Source organism: Hylobates moloch, unplaced genomic scaffold, assembly GCF_009828535.3.
Source record: "Hylobates moloch isolate HMO894 unplaced genomic scaffold, HMol_V3 SCAFFOLD_6, whole genome shotgun sequence".
Taxonomy (NCBI): domain Eukaryota; kingdom Metazoa; phylum Chordata; class Mammalia; order Primates; family Hylobatidae; genus Hylobates; species Hylobates moloch.
Genome location: NW_026652281.1, coordinates 15,917,999 through 15,935,561, shown reverse-complemented (window position 1 = coordinate 15,935,561; position 17,563 = coordinate 15,917,999). Strand labels below are relative to the sequence as shown.

General features: G+C 54.7%; 1 protein-coding gene across 3 annotated transcripts; it reads left to right on the top strand.

The window, feature by feature from the left end:
- Window positions 1–312: 312 nt before the first annotated feature.
- On the top strand, window positions 313–5,160 carry IL13 (interleukin 13). 3 transcript variants are annotated; one of them, XM_032156475.2, is made up of 5 exons: window positions 313–698; window positions 2,347–2,417; window positions 3,473–3,526; window positions 3,773–3,877; window positions 4,235–5,160. In XM_032156475.2, exons 3-5 carry the CDS (start codon window positions 3,494–3,496, stop codon window positions 4,337–4,339), a joined length of 243 nt encoding a protein of 80 aa, XP_032012366.1. In that variant the 5' UTR covers window positions 313–698; window positions 2,347–2,417; window positions 3,473–3,493; the 3' UTR covers window positions 4,340–5,160. The 3 variants fall into 3 exon arrangements, with proteins under 3 accessions (XP_032012366.1, XP_058296502.1, XP_032012365.2); XM_058440519.1 differs by having other exon boundaries at window positions 4,232–5,160; XM_032156474.2 differs by lacking the exon at window positions 313–698 and having other exon boundaries at window positions 715–2,417.
- The last annotated feature ends 12,403 nt before the right edge of the window (window positions 5,161–17,563 follow it).

Here is a 17,563-nt window from a genome sequence, read left to right as displayed (position 1 = left end):
CACGCGGCGCATTGCAGGCAGGTGCGAGCCACATGCGCCAAGTGCCGGGAACGGCCCTTTGGTAGTTAGTGTTAATTAAAATTACCCGCACCGGAGTGGATCCCCGCTGACAATCTAGAAACAAGCAACAGACCCTCTGATGTAGCACAGCCCAGCACGCCTTGGTCCCCGGAGACCACCGTCGAGGGCAGGGGCTGCAGCTCGGCCGGGCCCGGGAGGTCCCTCGGCCTGACATGACCGGTGCTGGAGCGGCACGTGCGCGCCTCGGCCACTCGGCCGCTCCCGCCCCTCGCCGGTGCGCATGGGCGCTCGGGGCGCCGCGGGCCCGGGTGTCCAGCCGGCCCCTGCCCTGCCTGGCGCTCGGACCGCCACTTCCACCTTTGCCGCCCCCTCGCCAGCCTCCGCAGCTTCCGGACTGGCCGGTCTCCGCGCCCACCCCTGCCTCCCGGACCGGCCACCGCCGGAGGCCGCGGAGGAGGGCCCTGCCGCGCAGATCCCGCTTATCGGGCCCATCTCCCGTTACATAAGGCCATCCCCCCTATCTCCGCGGGCCATCGCCGCCGCAACCGCCGCGCCAGCGCCTTCTCCCACGCGCGGGGGCGCGCCTGCCCACCGCTCCCGGCAGGGCTTTTGGTGGCCATGGGGGATAACGGGCGTTGACTCACCCGGGCGGGGCTCCGAGAGTTGCACAGCCCAAGGTAGTTCCCCGCTCCTTCCCCCATCACGGAGACCCTGTGGGAGATGCCGTGGGCTCTCTACTACAGATTAGGAAACAGGCCCGTAGAGGGGTCACACGGCCAAGTAGCGGCACTCCAGGAAATGGGGTCCCTCAAGGGGAAGGGGCAGACTTCTGGGAGTCAGAGCCAGCAGCTGGGCTGGGAAGCTTCGAGTGTGGACAGAGAGGGTGGGAATGACGTTCCCCGTGGGAAAAGAGGGTGGGCAAGCCTGGGATGCCTCTGAGCGGGAATCCAGCATGCCTTGTGAGAAGGGTCACAAGCACACCCTTGTAAGGAGGTTGAGCCCCATCGGGGACAGGACGGAGGGAGCCTGAGCAGGCAGAGAGGGGGGCTGGGGAGGCGCTGGCTCGGGGAGGAAGTGGGTAAGGGAGAAATCTTGACATCAACACCCAACAGGCAAATGTCGTGGCCTGTGCTGTGGGGGTTTCTGGAGGCCTTTTAGGAAAATGAGGGAAGAGCAGGAAAAGGCGACATGGCTACAGGGGCCAGGCCCAGGAGCCCGCCCTCCACAGCACTCATTCTGCAGAAGGGAAACTTGAGGCCCCCAGACGGCAGGGGTTAATCCTGCAGAGACTGGTGAGCAAACGGGATCACCCCAAGCCCCAGTGGCACTAGGAACACTTACAATCTCTGACCTGGACTACGGCTGCCAGCCTGGCCCAGTTAAGAGTTTCCCAGAAGGATGGCCCATACACTTTAAATTAAAGGGGCCAGACACAGGTGCACACCACTCCCAGCCACTGTGGAAGCTGAGGGGGGGATCGCTTGAGTCTGGGAGTTGGAGGCCAGCCTAGGCAGGCAACATACTGAGACCCCATCTCCAAAAAAAAAAAAAAAAAAACACCAAAAAAGGTCCCAGGAAGACCTCTGAATCTTTCTGGATCTCTCAGTGGAGACCTGGAAATCTGAACTTTGACAATCCCTCCCACAGTGGGGCCAAGGAGGAGTTAGGCAAGCCAAAAGAAGTGAACTTTACTCCTCTATTGCCTGTTTGAATTTTGTATCCAAGCAAGTATTACTTAAGTAACTTAAGAGACTGGTTCATCGAAAAAATAAAACTCCCCAAATTCCCATAGCTGGCAGACTGTGGTCACAGCCACAGTGCACTAAGACTATCTGCTCAGCCCTTCCGGTGACCCAAAGGGTCTGAGAACAGGAGCTCAGAGTTGGGTCAGCTGTCCAGGTACTCAGGGTTGTCACAGGCAAAACTGCTGGAACTCAGGGCAGCATTGCAAATGCCACGTCACTCTCAGGGCCCCTTGCCTGCCGCTGGAATTAAACCCACCCAGATCTTGGAAACTCTGCCCTGGACCCTTCTCAATAAGTCCACGAGAAATCAAACTCTTTCCTTTATGCGACACTGGATTTTCCACAAAGTAAAATCAAGATGAGTAAAGATGTGGTTTCTAGATAGTGCCTGAAAAAGCAGAGACCATGGTGTCAGGCGTCACCACTTGGGCCTATAAAAGCTGCCACAAGACGCCAAGGCCACAAGCCACCCAGCCTATGCATCCGCTCCTCAATCCTCTCCTGTTGGCACTGGGCCTCATGGCGCTCTTGTTGACCACGGTCATTGCTCTCACTTGCCTCGGTGGCTTTGCCTCCCCAGGCCCTGTGCCTCCCTCTACAGCCCTCAAGGAGCTCATTGAGGAGCTGGTCAACATCACCCAGAACCAGAAGGTGAGTGTCGGCTAGCCAGGGTCCTAGCTATGAGGGCTCCAGGGTGGGCGATTCCCAAGATGAGGTCATGAGCAGGCTGGGCCTGGTCCTAAGATGCCTGTGGGACAAGAAAAATCCCCCTGGACCAAGGCCCGCCCAGCCATGAGGGAGAGAGGAGCTAGGCTGGGGGGCTCAGCACTGTGGATGGACCTATGAAGGTGTCTGGCAGACTCCCCAGGGACTACCTGCTCTCCTGGCCTGGCTTTGTCTGCCACTGCCAGCTCCTACTCAGCCATTCCTGAATAGAGGACAGCAGAGAAGGGCCAGCACCCTCCCAGAACCATGTGGCATTTGCCAACTGGATTTTGACCATAACAGTGCAGCCATTCTCCCCAGCACCGTAAAGGCCTGCCCTTACACGTGGGTTCCTTAGTAGAGTCCGCTCCTTGCCCCACTAGTAACAGCTCACATGTCTGAGCACTGCTTACACCAGGCCTGGTGCACGTGCTTTATGTGTCATCTCATCACTACCAGCCACCTCAAGAGGCAGGTACGATGAACCCATTCTGCTAAAGTTCAGTGAGGTTAAGTGACAGAGGCTGGATTCAAGCCAGGCCTGGCCCACACCAGAGTGTCCATGCTCCTAACTGCAGTGTTCCCTCACCATCAGAAGGCAGGGCATTTAATACACCAGATCCCCACCGCCTCCCATCTGATTTGTCTTGGTCCACAGTGGCCCAGGCCACTCCTACTTCACTCGTCCCTGCCCTGGCCCTTCCCACAGGCCCCGTCCTCCTGCCCTGACTATGTCAAGCCTCGCATGCAGTTTGTCCCTTCCTAGTGGTGTTGATTTTTTTTCTCTCAGCTCCAAGACCCTAAACAATGGGTCCTCTCCCCCATGCCCGCTGTTCAAAGCAGAAAACGAAGCTCAGGAATGCTGAGGGGCTGCCAGGCCTGCCTCTGCGCCACACCAGGGATGTGTGTGGGGCCTGTGCTGGGGCAGACCTGGCCTCGGCTGCCAGGGCAGGCCCACAACCCCTGCCAGCACTCTGCTCACTGTCACTTTGCTCCCGCAGACCCCGCTCTGCAATGGCAGCATGGTGTGGAGCATCAACCTGACAGCTGGTGTGGTAAGGACCTTTGGGTGCAGGGAGGATGGGGCAGAGGCTCCAGGCCTTGGGCTTATCTTCTCTGAGCCTCCCTTCCATGGCTGGGGTTCCAAGCAAGCTTCAAGTGCTCTCCTCCCTCCTGTCATAATCTGGGCCCTTCCCACGACCCAGACTCACCTGCACCAGGCATCTCAGCCCCATCTTCCTGCAGACACAAAAGGCAGCCACCCGAGCAGGGCCTGACCCCTCGGTGTCCCCTCCCCACAGTACTGTGCAGCCCTGGAATCCCTGATCAATGTGTCAGGCTGCAGTGCCATCGAGAAGACCCAGAGGATGCTGAGCGGATTCTGCCCGCACAAGGTCTCAGCTGGGGTAAGGCGTCCCCCAACATCTCACCCCCACCCTGCACCCCCCTCCTGCCAACCCTGGGCTCACTGAAGGGAAGCTGGCTGAATATCCATGGTGTGTGTCCACCCAGGGGTGGGGCCATTGTGGCAGCAGGGACGTGGCCTTTGGGATTTACAGGACCTGAGCTCAAGGGCTCCTAACTCCTACCTGGGCCTCAATTTCCACATCTGTACAGTAGAGGTTAGAGGTACTAACAGTACCCACCTCATGGGGACTTCCGTGAGGACTCAATGAGACAGTCCCTGGAAAACCCCTGGTTTGTGCGGGTCGTCCCGGCCTCTGGCATCCCACTCATGCGCTGGCTTCTTTGTCCTGCGGCAGTTTTCCAGCTTGCATGTCCGAGACACCAAAATCGAGGTGGCCCAGTTTGTAAAGGACCTGCTGTTACATTTAAAGAAACTTTTTCGCGAGGGACGGTTCAACTGAAACATCGAAAGCATCATTATTTGCAGAGACAGGACCTGACTATTGAAGTTGAAGATTCATTTTTCTTTCTGATGTCAAAAATGTCTTGGGGAGGTGGGAAGGAGGGTTAGGGAGCGGGTAAAATTCCTTAGCTTAGACCTCAGCCTGCGCTGCCTGTCTTCAGCCTAGCCCACCCCAGCCTTCCCCTTGCCCAGGGCTCAGCCTGGTGGGCCTCCTCTGTCCAGGGCCCTGAGCTCGGTGGACCCAGGGATGACATGTCCCTACACCCCTGCCCTGCCGTAGAGCACACTGTAGCATTACAGGGGGTGCCCCCCTTGCCACACATGTGGTAGGAGAGGGACCCACTTCACACACAGGCAACTGAGGCAGACGGCAGCTCAGGCCCATTTCTTCTTGGCCTTATTTATTATTGTGTTATTTAAATGAGTGTGTTTGTCAGCGTTGGGGATTGGGGAAGACTGTGGCTGCTGGCACTTGGAGCCAAGGGTTCAGAGACTCAGGGCCCCAGCACTAAAGCAGTGGACACCAGGAGTCCCTGGTAATAAGTACTGTGTACAGAATTCTGCTACCTCACTGGGGTCCTGGAGCCTCATCCCAGGCAGGGTCAGGAGAGGGGCAGAACAGCCGCTCCTGTCTGCCAGCCAGCAGCCAGCTCTCAGCCAATGAGTAATTTATTGTTTTTCCTTGTATTTAAATATTAAATATGTTAGCAAAGAGTTAATATATAGAAGGGTACCTTGAACACTGTGGGAGGGGACATTGAACAAGTTGTTTCACTGACTGTCAAACTGAAGCCAGAAATAAAGTTGGTGACAGATAGGCCTGATTGTATTTGTCTTTCGTTTTGGCCTTTGGGGACACTGGTCTGTGGTCTGAAGACTCTGGGGAGCTCTTCGGGAGGCTGGTGGGCTGGAGGAGGGGACTGGGATGGATTACAGCAAGGGTGGGGTGCAGTGACCTGGGCTGAAAGCAAGCTAGCTCCCGAGGCTGGGGACATGGCCTGAAGGAAGCCCCACCTTCTGTCTGCTGCACCAGCGAGGACAGAGAGGCTTGGGCCAGACTGTCAGGGTTTAAGGAGGGCATCAGGAGCAGACAGAGACCCAGGAAGTCTCACGATCACATCTCCTGAGGACTGGCCAGCTGTGTCTGGCACCACCCACACATCCATGTCTCCCTCACAACCCAGGAGGCCAATGAGAACTGTGAGGCTCAGAGAGCGTGGGCAGTTTGCCTAAGGTCACGTAGCTACTTCCTCACTGGGGTCCTGGGGCCTCAGAGCCTCATCTGAGGTAAAGGAGCAAAGCTGGGATTGGGGCCCAAAACTCACTTTAACTCCAAAGCCCACACACTTAACCACCCTGCCTATTTTTGTCCAAATGTCACCTGTCCTGAATGGAGTTTTTCCCCCTGTACGACTGTCATCAGCCTGTTCGGGCCTCTCACTGGCAGGGAGTTCCCTACCTGTATTTGAGGGGCAGCCCATTGCATTTCTGGACAGCTCCCGCCATTAGGGTGCACACACACACCGCTCTGTGAACAGGGCTCTGGCTAGGCCACTCCTCAGCAGCTCTTGTTGCTTCCCCATGGCCCTGGCCAGCAGCTGGAGTGCAGAGACCAGCGGGCCTTACCAAGCCACAGCTCCAGGCCATGCCCGTCAGCAACACTTTTCACTGTGACTCTCCAGGAGGTGCCCAGGGCAGAGGGTGACTCCAGGATGGGATGTCTTTGCAGTGGGTGATGGTCATCAAGGACCAGTCTCAAACTCGTAGTGACAGGCAGGCGCCCTCCCTGGGGAGCCCAGAGCCCCATGGGAACACCACAGTGATGCTCAGAAGTCCCTGAAGGCAGCTGCCCTCGACTGCTTACGGCTGTGTCATTCACGCAACAGCAGAGGACGTGGCAGGGAGTTGGCCAGGGGGCTGATGACGGCAGCCGGCTACTCCAGAACCACTCACTTTCCCCAGGGAGAGGCGAGGGAAGAAGGCAAACCTGACAGTGCAGGGGGCAGGGGACACTTGGCCCAGAGAAGAGAAGACTGGGGGGATGAAGAGGGTGGTGGTGCAAGAGCTGGGTCTCCAGCAGGCTGTCCCCGGCAGGAGACAAGACCGGCTCTCTGGTGCCAAGCCCATTAAGTCCTGCCACATTTGCTGAGGAAACACCTGCGGGGGGCCACCCCACAGCAGACACCTGGGCTAGTGACAACCAAGACACCACATGCACTCAAGATTTAGCCCCCGAAAGAACTCTGTAGAAACAACAGAAGGTCAGGTTGGGGGAGCTGTATGTCCTCCCTCGGGAGGGCCTCCCCTCTGGAGGTGAGCAGTGGCTGCGTCCGCAGAGGGCGGGAGAGTCTTGGAAGCCAGGGGAGGCGGGTGGGAGTCAGGGTCTCGGCATTCTTCTCCATCCAGAGCCTAGGGTTTAAGGCTGGAAGGATATTTACAGAGGGTAATGACTTTGTAAACAGGACCTAGCAACCTATCTCCCAGTAGCATCATCTTTGACCCATGTCCTCTCTGCCCAGCCAAAGTATTGCCCTGCCTATCCAGAAAGAAGAGGGAAACCCTTCCAGTGAAATTCCACGTGACTCCCTCAAGAACAAAGACTGGAATTGAGGCTGATGTGGGGCAGGGTTCCTCGGGATCCTCCAAGGCCGTGCTCTGAGCCACACATTCAGGACAGCCTGAGAGGCAGGTGCACAGTGTGGATGGCCGTCCCAGGCCCCACTAGGGGTCTGCAGCTCGCCACTTCCTCAGCCACCGCCGAGCTCCTGTCCCTCACACCTTCCAGGCTGCTCCCTAGGAAGGGGGACCTGTGGTCACTGGCAGTGTGCCCTGGGCTGGAGAGGGCACGGGGCTCTCCAGGGATGAGTGACGCCTTACCGAGCCACAGAACTGAGCTGCAGCTGGTGGTGACAGGGAGGAGGCCCTGTCAGGAATGAGAAAGGAAGAGAGATCAAGGTAGGTGTCAGCACTGCGACTGTGGCTGGGAACCTGCCTCCCTGGGGACTGACCCCTGGCGGTGTTTGCTGGGAGTTTTCTCTAACCACGTGGCCTAAGTTCTTTCATAAACAAGGCAAGCCCTCAGCAGGACTCAGAGAGAAGGGGGTTGAGAAGGGAGAAGAGTGCTTGGTGAGTGGGAGGAAGATGCTGGCCATGGGGCCCAGGGCGGGGAGCCCCTTGGCACCTCGGGAACCCCAGCGCAGGAGGTTTCACTGGAAGAGGGGCTGGGCTTAAGTGAGAAGTGAGACACATGCGAGTTTCCGGTGAACTCGGCACCAAACACCTCAGTTTGCTGCTCAGATGAGGTGTCAGAAAATGCTCCCAGTCACTTGGCGGGCTTCTCCGAGGCTGGCCCCCTGTCCTGAGCAGGACGAGAAGGAGCAGGCCTCAGGACGACCAGGCCCGCATCTTATTTCCTTGTGACCGAGGCAGCAGCTTGAAGCCTGGCCTTCACCTGGCCCGGTGGCTTATCGCTTTTTCATTATGGTCAAAGAGAAATGTCTTCTGCTTATGACCTTCATCTAGCTGGCCCATTGTAACACACTCCAAACCCGTTTCCCACTTTGCCCGCCTCTCTTCTAAGAAGGCCCGGCTAGGGCCAGGCTATGTTCCAGACAGGACAGCCTGGCCAGGGACACTCTGGCCAGCTCCTATCTGGCCTTTCTAGGGGTCCAAGCTGGGGTTAGGACTGGTGGCTGTCCTCCCCCACACTCATAAAGCCCCATTATCTTCATTCATTTCTCAGCTCCACCCCAAAGCAAGAGGGCAAGGGTGTGCAACAAACTTTCCCAGATCAACTGATTTCTCGGCAGCAAGGGAGGGCCCCATGACAAAGCCATTTGAAATCCCAGAAGCAATTTTCTACTTACGACCTCACTTTCTGTTGCTGTCTCTCCCTTCCCGTCCGCTATACCTTTTCTTGTGGAAAGTGATTCTCTCACAGCGTCGTTCAGAAACACCCCCAGCCATGTGCTGCCTGACGGGGCAGACGCTGCTGTGTGGTCAGAGGTGACACAGGCACCAAAATTAGATATAGCAACTCTCATCAGCTCCGCTCTCTGCATCACTATGGATAAGTGTGCGGGGGCTGGACACCACTTCCCCAAACCCTCAAGGGAGGAAGGCCTGAGCCACCGATGGCATCCCCTGTAGACCCACAGCCTGATGGCCTGTTGGCCACACGGTCCACAACTCCCTGCCCAGCCCAGGGCCCTGTGCCAGAGGAGCTGTGGTGACGCCACATTGGAAAAAGCAATTTTTATTTACTCTTCTTTCTTCTGACCTGTTTCCCACATTTTCTATAATGAGCATGCATTCATTTTCCAATGGGAGACAAGGATAAATTTCATTTTAAAAAAGCAAAAAGAACATGAACGTGATGTCTGCTCCATGGAGGATGTGGACCGAGACAGGCCGGTGAGGAGACCTGGTTGCAGCATCCCCCGGCTGGACCAGCACCAGCACCCCTCAGACCAGCCTAAGTCCTCCCTGGGGAACCGGCCCTCTCGGGAGGGGAGGTGGGGGTCTGCAGGGGCCTGCAAGGCAGCCCCTCAGCCAGACAGGACTGGCACCGCTCCTCCCATGGGCTGGGCACTCTTGGACCAATCAGATCCTGCGTTGCCAAAGACAGAGGAAGGTGCTGCCTTCTTGGGGGTCTTCACCAGGCCCTGGCCTGCCAGGGCACAGGAGCCAGTGGGAGTGGGAAGGGAAAGGGTAGGCCGCCCATCTAGCTCTGAGGCTGAAGTGACATTAACACTATGGGGACAGATGGAGCATTCCTGCAGCCTCCTCAGCAGCTCTGCCTCTCTTGGGAGAAGGACCTTCCACCTGCTTCTGAAAGGCAAGAGAAGCCAGCAGCCTGCAGAGCTACTTCCCCACAGCTCCGCAAAGCGGAGTCTACGCCACTGCCTGCCTGCCTCGTTCCCCTCCTCCCCTCGGTCCCTGTGCCCTTGGATGGGGCCCTCCATGCATCTGTGCTCTGGGTCTCATCCCCTCCCCTCTCAGGGACACAGGCAGAACATATAGCTGGGGGCTCAGGGTGAAACTAGCCCTAGCTTCAAGCCCCAGCTGTGTCCCCTGACTTCTAGTGTTGTTACTTCAGCCATGTCTCAGTGGCTCCGCGGAAATGGAGCTCCACTCATTCATTCAACAAGTACGGGTTGAGGCCTCGCCTGGGTGCCAGACCCTGCTCTAGGTGCTGGGGGTCCACTAAACAAAACAAGGTTGCTTCTAGCAGGGAGACAGAATAAGCCAACAAGAGAACACTCAGTGTGTCGGGCGGTGGCAACTGCTACCGTGGGAAATAGAAGAGTCCGGGGCTGCACGACAGGGAGGGCGCTGTGTTATGCGGGGAGGTTGGAGAAATCCTCCCCGTGAGATAAGATGCGAACAGAGATCGGGATGAAACAAGGGGAGGGGACAGCCATGCACAGATGGGGGCAAAGTCATCTAGGGAAAGGGAACTGCAGGTGCTAAGGTCTTGAGCAGGAGCGAGCTGGGGATGCCCTTCCCAGCACTCACGGGTGGCCCTCGGGCTGGAGCAGAGGCCACGGCAAGGGCAGCAGGAGCCCAGCAGGGCCTCAGAGGCCAGGACTGGGCTTCACTCTAAGTGGAATGGAGTGATGTGGTCTGACTCATATTTTAACAAAGTCACCGTGGCTGCTGTGTGGAGAACGGAACGGAGGGCGAGGGCGGAGCAGGGAGATGAGCGCCAAGGCTCCTGCAGAGATGCTGGTGGGGAGGGGAGCGACGGTGCTTGTGGTAGTGGAGGACTGGAGAGGGGCGTGTGTGTAAGATATATGTATACATTATACTGCTATCGTATATATTATTTACTTAAATAGTACATTATATAATCCATAAAGTATATATGTAAATATATAATATATAAATGTGCATATATGTTAATATTTACATTTGCTAGGCAATTACATTTTTAAAATCTTCTATTATAGAAAATTTCAAATATACACAAAAGTCACTCCCAAGCATCCATTGCCCAGCGTCAACAATGAGCAACTCATGGCCAATTTTGTCAATTTTGTTCCATCTCTACTCTCGCCCCTTCCCCACCACCACCAATCCAAGATGTCACATCAGTGAAAGGAGAGGCTTTGGGGTGGCCTGGATGTGAGCATGTGAGGTCTTCCCGTGTTGCGCGTGAACAACTGCAAGGACGGAGCTGCCGCTCGCTGAGCTGGGGCAGCCTGTGCTTGATTGCGTCCCATTCAGAACACAGCTGACAACCACCAACGCAGCCTGCAGCCCAACACAGCTGCCCTCCCAGATGCCCATACTGAGTTCCACCTCATCTAGCCCCTTCCTATGCCCCCACTGCACTCAGACATCTCATGAGGTCACTGATTATCAACTCCCCTCCATGCAGCAACACATGTCCGCCCTTATCTAGCCTCACCTACGAGGAACACCGCTGCCGCTGACCACGGCTCCTCCTCTCTGGGCCTCTCTCACGCCTGGACTCTGCACCCTGCCTCACCACCTTCCAGTGTCGCAGGAGTGCCCTCGCTCATTTCTCGTCCCCTGTCTTCTCTCACCCCTTGGCCATATTGTTAGGTCAACAGGAATGGAGGAGAGCCAGGGTGACACCATTTTAAAATCAACTCCATCTGAAAACTAGCTAGGCATATTCCTTGCCAGTCACTACCCATGGTCATGAGATGTTTACGCCAAGGAAGCAGTTCAGTCACGCCCACAAGGACAAACTCCTACAACGGCAGAAAGTCTGGGTGTCCTGATGTCTCGTAACAATATATGCTTTCAAACTAGTTACAGTAACGCTTTGATGTACTTACTCACTAAAAGGCCAAGGATAAAACATTCTTTAAATCAACAAAGTACTAAATTTTGTGACACTGTCAGCCCACCCGCACGTAGACATAACGTAGCTTGGCTTTTGTATAGACAAGGCCCCTATATAAGACAAGCTTTAAGCAGACGAGGCATTCCTGCTCGTGCTTTCTGAGGACACCCTACTCGGAGTAGTTTTCTGCATCCTTTCTTTACCGCACTCCACGACTCGCCTTGAATTCCTTCCTGTGCAAGATCCAAGAACTCTCTCTTGGGGTCTGAATCGGGACCACTTTTTTCAGCAACACTGTGTTCTTCCCTGTGGCTTAGTCATCCTCCATGTCTACTGCCTGCAGGCTGGACCCTCCCCTGTTCTCAGAGCATGGCCCGCAGCAGCCCCTCAGCTGGTGGCTCCCACCCGCCGCCTGCCCTCTCCCCTGCCTCCTCCCCAAGCCAGAGGCCTGGGCCCACCTGAGACTTCCTGCTCTCCCTCACCCCCTCATTCAGTCACTTCCAAGCGCTATTAATGATGATGGTGGTGGTGATGGTGATTGCTGGCATTTTCTGGGGGCTTGCGATATGACAGTCACCACACCAAACACTTCATATTTGTCACCTTCTATAGTATTCCCTCGCCCCTGTAATCAGCCCAGTTTTACAGAGAAGCCTGGACAGGAGAACTTTTCCAAGGTCACCCAGAGCTGGGATTCAGAACCAGCCAGGTCCTGTGGGCACCAGGACACCAGGTCTTAACCTGGACACTGTGCTGGGCCAAATGACTCAAGAGCCCACAGCTCTCCCTGACACCATCCCACCCGATTTGTGCCAGCTGCCTCTGTCATGGGCGCCTGCAACGCTCTGGCTGGGTCTCCTCGGCCCATGCTCGCCTCCTGGGCGTCCTCTCTTCAGTGCTCCCGGGGCCTTCCACCCGCTGTCCCCTGCCCGCACTCACCCCACCCTGCAGCCCCTGCTCCTGGCTGAAACCCGCTCATCCCTAACTCTGCTTAAGTGCCCCTCCCTCAGAGAAGACTCACCTTTTTCCATGACTAAGCCTGTGGGGGTTGGAAAGCACTCTCCTGGGTGCTGGCCTGCAGGGCTGACAGAAGAGGAGGGAGGTGAGATTCACCCGACTCAGGGACCACAGGAATGGCTGGGACAGCAAGCATCAATGAACGAGGCCCGTGGAGACTGGGCTGCGTTGTGCGACCTGTATTCCTTTCTCCTAGTTGAGTGCCACGTTTCTGACTCCTTTGAAGCGAGTAGCTGGCTTCTCCAATTAGATGAAGGCTGACAAGCTGTGGAGGGGAGGGCGGCAGATACCATGTACCTGGTCATTCAGACTAGGGGTGTCCTCCAGCAGACTCACGGTGTGGAGGTCAGACTGGGGGTCTCCTGGAGCAGACTCACAGTGTAGGGGGTCAGCGGAGGCAGCAGCTTTGGGATCCCGGCACTGCAGCCTCAGGCGTGGCTCGCTGAGTGGGTCAGGTCTTTAGGGTTCTGGGCCCAGCTTGGAGCCTACCACTCCAGCCCTCCTGACATTCTTATAAGCACCTGCTTTCCTGCACGAAATCCTTTCCTGACTAAAGCACCCACAGCTGTGTCTGTTCCCTGTAATGAATCCAGATGGTAAAGTAGGCGGGCTGTAGTGTGGAGACCGTGACCCACCAGAAACAAGGACGGCAACTCAAAGACGGAGGAGGCACATCCAGGAGGAACCTGTGCGGAGGGCCCGTGTGGCCAGATCTCCACTGCCCTGTCCAGACTTGGGCTTGCCTGATAGATGAAGCATCAGTCATTTCAGCAACTCAAGATATAAGTTGTCATCATCACCATCACACTCCCTGTGTGCCAGGCACTATTCTAAATACTTGAAAACTTTAAATGAATTCATTCCTCAGAGCAACTGCATGAGACAGGGACAGCTATGACCCCCATTTCACAGATGAGGCTGAGTAGCGTGTCCAAGGTCACACAGCCAGGAGGCTCAGCAGCCAGCCCTGACAGACCACCTGGACCCAGCATCTGCTCTCTTAGCCCCCGTGTACTATAGCAGCCTCTGTTAACAGACCCCCTTTCTGGATGACACATGCCAAGTACTTTCCATGGAACCGCTCACTTGCTCCTCACAAGGAAGAGCCACATTATTCCCATTTCACAGGTGAGAAAATCGAGACCCAGAGAGAGTTAATGATCTACCCATGGTCACAGAGTTGACAAGGGCTCGTTTGCTGGACTCCAAACCCAGTGCTCATAACTGCTACGTTCCAGGGCCTGAAGGAAAAACTCTGCATCCATGGAGGGGCCAGCGCTGGTTCTCAGCTCTCACACAGGGAGGCGAAGGGGCCTGTGACCGACACACCCAGAGACAGCACAGTCTTCAACCTCCCTCCTGAGCTTTGGTGCCAGTCCCACCACACCCCGCCAAGGCACTGCCCATGGCCCTGCAGGCTCGGAGACTCCTTCACAGTGGTGGTAGTGGTGATCACTGCCCTCCTCTTTGTCCCTGACAATGCAGGCACCCACCTTTCCCATCTCTACCCACCTGCCACACCCGCAGCTGCCGTGGTGCTGTCCCTGCGGCGAAGATGGCCCATCCCCCCCTTCTGCCCTCTGGGGAGACTCCTGGTCACTCTTGAATGTTCTGGACAGTTTATCCTTTCATCTTTGGCCTCATTTCACCATTGAAACAAACAAAACAAGCTGGATTCTGCTTCTGAGCTAAAGGTGCCCACCTAATATTCCCTTTACACTCACCAGTTCTGCCCTCAGAGCCTCAAGCCCAGGGTCTGCCGTTTAGTGGGTGCTTAGAAAAACACCAGCTGGACATATAAATGGCTGTTTCACTGCCCCCCAGACACCCCAGAACCCCGCCCTCCCCACCAGCGCCCCTTCTGCACCCCCGACTCTCCTTGAGAACCTATTTGGCAGAAGCCCTCCTGTAAGTCCGCAGCTTGATGAGCTCCCGCCTGTGTTAACTGGAACCGCTGCTCTACTTCATTCCACCTAATAGTTTATCGGATTCAAAGTCCCCACCTGCCTTGGAAGCAACCTCCTGCTCTTCTCATAACTCTCCTCCACTTTGTGCAGTGAAGAATCAAACTTTATCCAAGAAGTCTGGCCTTTGTCCTGGCTCTTGGGAGGTCCCACCAGCTACAAACCCTTGGAGTAAACAATGTGGCTGGTCCTTGTCACCAGTTCCCAGGAGGTAGCCCCAAATGCCTAGGGATTTCCCAAGTGATAGGAGCATCTTATTATTCATGGTGGGCCCTGAGAGTTTATGCGAGTGAAGTGACTCATGATGGGCCTTAAGTAGTTTTTGCTGACAATATGACCATGGAGGGGCTGGCCACGCCACTGAGGTTCTGTGATATCAGCCTGGCCTCCCAGAAGGAGACCTGGAAGATGAGTTCAACCCAGTGGCCAATGATTCCATCAACCATACCTATATGATGAGACTCAAATAAAAACTCTGGACCCCAAAACTTAAGTGAGCCTCCCTGCTTGGAAATAGCATTTTGTCACACGTCAAAGTGCTGAGAAGGTGATGCCTCTGACGCCACAGGGGGAAGACAATGAGAGCTTTGTGTTTGGGCCCCTCCTCCATCTCGCCCCTGTGTCTCCTCTTTTGGCTGGTTCTGATTTGAATGCTTTTGTTATGATAAAACTGTGGCCTTACGTACAGCACCCTCCTGAGTTCTGTCAGTCATCCTAGTGCATTCTGGAACCTGAGGGGTAGTGGAAACTCCCAGATTTGAAGCCAGTCAGCAGTGAGGGTGGGCTGGGGACCCCTGAATGTGCAGCTGGCATCCGAAGAGAGGGCAGTGTTGTGGGGAACCATACCCCTCACCTGTGAGGTGTGGCTCATCTCAGGTGGTTTGGCATCTGAAGCCACTGCATTTAGTTTGGTAACCTTGCTGCCCAGTCCCAATGGAAGGATCCTAAATATGGTCTAAGGACCTCCTGATACAATTATCCAGATTCTCTCCTTCATAGAATTTGAGGCACTGCAATAAGATCCAAAACTATATATACACAGTGGAATACTATACAGCCTTAAAAAAGAAGGAAACCCTGTCATTCACCACAACATGGATGAACCTGGAGGACATTATGCTGAGTGAAAAAAGCCAGGCACAGACAGACAAATATCACATGATCTCACGCATATGTGAAATCTAAAAAAGCCAAACTCAGGGAGGCAGAGAGTAGGATGATGGTCACCACGGGCTGGGAGGGTGGTGATCAGGAAGATGTTGGTCAAAGGATATAAAATTTCAATTGGGAGGATTAAGTTCAAGAGAGCCATTGTATAACATGGTGACAACAGTTGATAACAATGTCTTGTATACTTAAAAATCATGAAGACAGGCCAGGTGCAGTGGCTCACACCTGTAATACCAGCACTTTGCAGGGACCAAGACAGGTAGATCACCTGAGGTCAGGAGTTCGAGACCAGCCTGGCCAACATGGTAAAATCCTGTCTCTATTAAAAATACAAAAATTAGCTGGGCGTGGCGGCAGGCACCTGTAATCCCAGCTACTCGGGAGGCTGAGGCAGGAGAATCACTTGAGCTCAGGAGGCAGAGGTTGCAGTGAGCCCAGACTGTGCCATCGCACTCCAGTCTGGGCAATAGAGCAAGACTCCACCTCAAAATAAATAAGTAAATAAATCATAAAGAGAGTAGATTTTAAATGTTCTTACCAAAAATAAATATGTGAAGTATTGTATAATTAGCTTGATGTAGCAATTCCATAACATATGCACATTTCAAAACATATCATACAGCATAAATATATGCAATATTTATTTGTCAATTTAATAATAATAATAAGGGAAGAAAAGATCCAAAACAGAGGCAAACCTTGGCCGGGCATGGTGGTTCATGCCTATAATCCTAGCACTTTGGGAGGCTGAGGTGCGTGGATCATTTTGAGGCCAGGAGTTTGACACCAGCCTGGCCAAGATGGTGAAATCCCATCTCTACTAAAAAAAAAAAAAAAAAAAAAAAATACAGAAATTAGCCAGGCATGGTGGCATGTGCCTGTAATCCCAGCTACTCGGGAAGCTGAGGCTGGAGAATGCCTTGAGCCCAGGATTTCGAGGCTGCAGTAAGCTATGATCACCACTGCACTCCAGCCTGGATGACAGAGTGTGGGGGGCGGGGGTGGTGGTGGAGGGGGCAGGGGTGGTGATGGAGCGGGCGGGGAGGTGGAACAGAGGCAAAACCTTAGCAACACACATTTTTAGATGATCTTCACAGAATAAATTCATAGGGAGGCCCAGGCACGGTGGCTCACGCCCGTAATCCCAGCACTTTGGGAGGCCGAGGCAGATGGATCACGAGGTCAGGAGATCGAGACCATCCTGGCTAACACAGTGAAACCCCATCTCTACTAAAAATACAAAAAATTAGCCGGGCGAGGTGGTGGGCGCCTGTAGTCCCAGCTGCTCGGGAGGCTGAGGCAGGAGAATGGCGTGAACCCAGGAGGCGGAGCTTGCAGTGAACCAAGATCGCGCCACTGAACTCCAGCCTGGGTGACAGAGCAAGACTCCGTCTCAAAAAAAAAAAAAAAAAGAAAAAGAAAGAAAGAAAAAAGAATTTCATAGGGAAAAAAGGTCAGAGACCAAGGGAAGGGAAGGTTCTGGGAGAAAAGCAGGGGGCAGGCAGGGCCCAAGAATCCTGCTGCCCGTGAGCCCTTACTGGGAGGTGGGGTGGGCTGCGCACAGGGCCCAGGCACCTGAGTGAACGGTGGGGTCCTTACGTTCACTGCTGGGGTAAGGCAATGAGCACCTTATTGTGTCCACATGAATTCAATAAAAAACAAGCAGGGCGGGTGGTGGGGCACTGACTAGGAGAGCTGATTTGTAAGTTGGTAAGACTGTAGCTCTTTTTCCTAATTAGCTGAGGATGTGTTTAGGTTCCATTCAAAAAGTGGGCATTCCTGGCCAGGCATGGTGGCTCACACCTGTAATCTCAGATGGGAGACCGAGGTAGGAGGATCACTTGAGACCAGGAATTTGAGACGAGCCTAGGCAACATAGTGAGACTCTTATCTCTACCAAAAAATAAAAATAAAAATGAGCCAGACATGGTGCGGTGGCACACACCTACTACTCAGGGGGCTGAGGTGGCAGCATCACTTGAGCCTGGGAGGTTGAGGCTGCAGTGATCCCTGATCACAACATTGCATTCCAGCCTGGGTGACAGAGTGAAACCCTGTCTCAGAAAAAAAAAAAAAAAAAAAAAAGTTATTCCTGAAACCTCAGAATAGACCTACCTTGCCAAGGCTTTCCTTATGGGTAAGGACCTTATGGACCTGCTGGAACCCAAACTAGGCCTCACCTGATATGACCTGTCCTTCTCCAAACACCTAAACTTGGGAGAACATTGTCCCCCACTGCTGGGGCAGGAGAGTC

Coding starts and splice junctions, on each gene's coding strand:
- IL13 (XM_032156474.2), top strand. CDS start 2,172: ATGGTGTCAGGCGTCACCACTTGGGCCTATAAAAGCTGCCACAAGACG. Junction 3,527..3,772: donor TCAACCTGACAGCTGGTGTG/GTAAGGACCTTT, acceptor CCCTCCCCACAG/TACTGTGCAGCCCTGGAATC. Junction 3,878..4,234: donor CGCACAAGGTCTCAGCTGGG/GTAAGGCGTCCC, acceptor GTCCTGCGGCAG/TTTTCCAGCTTGCATGTCCG.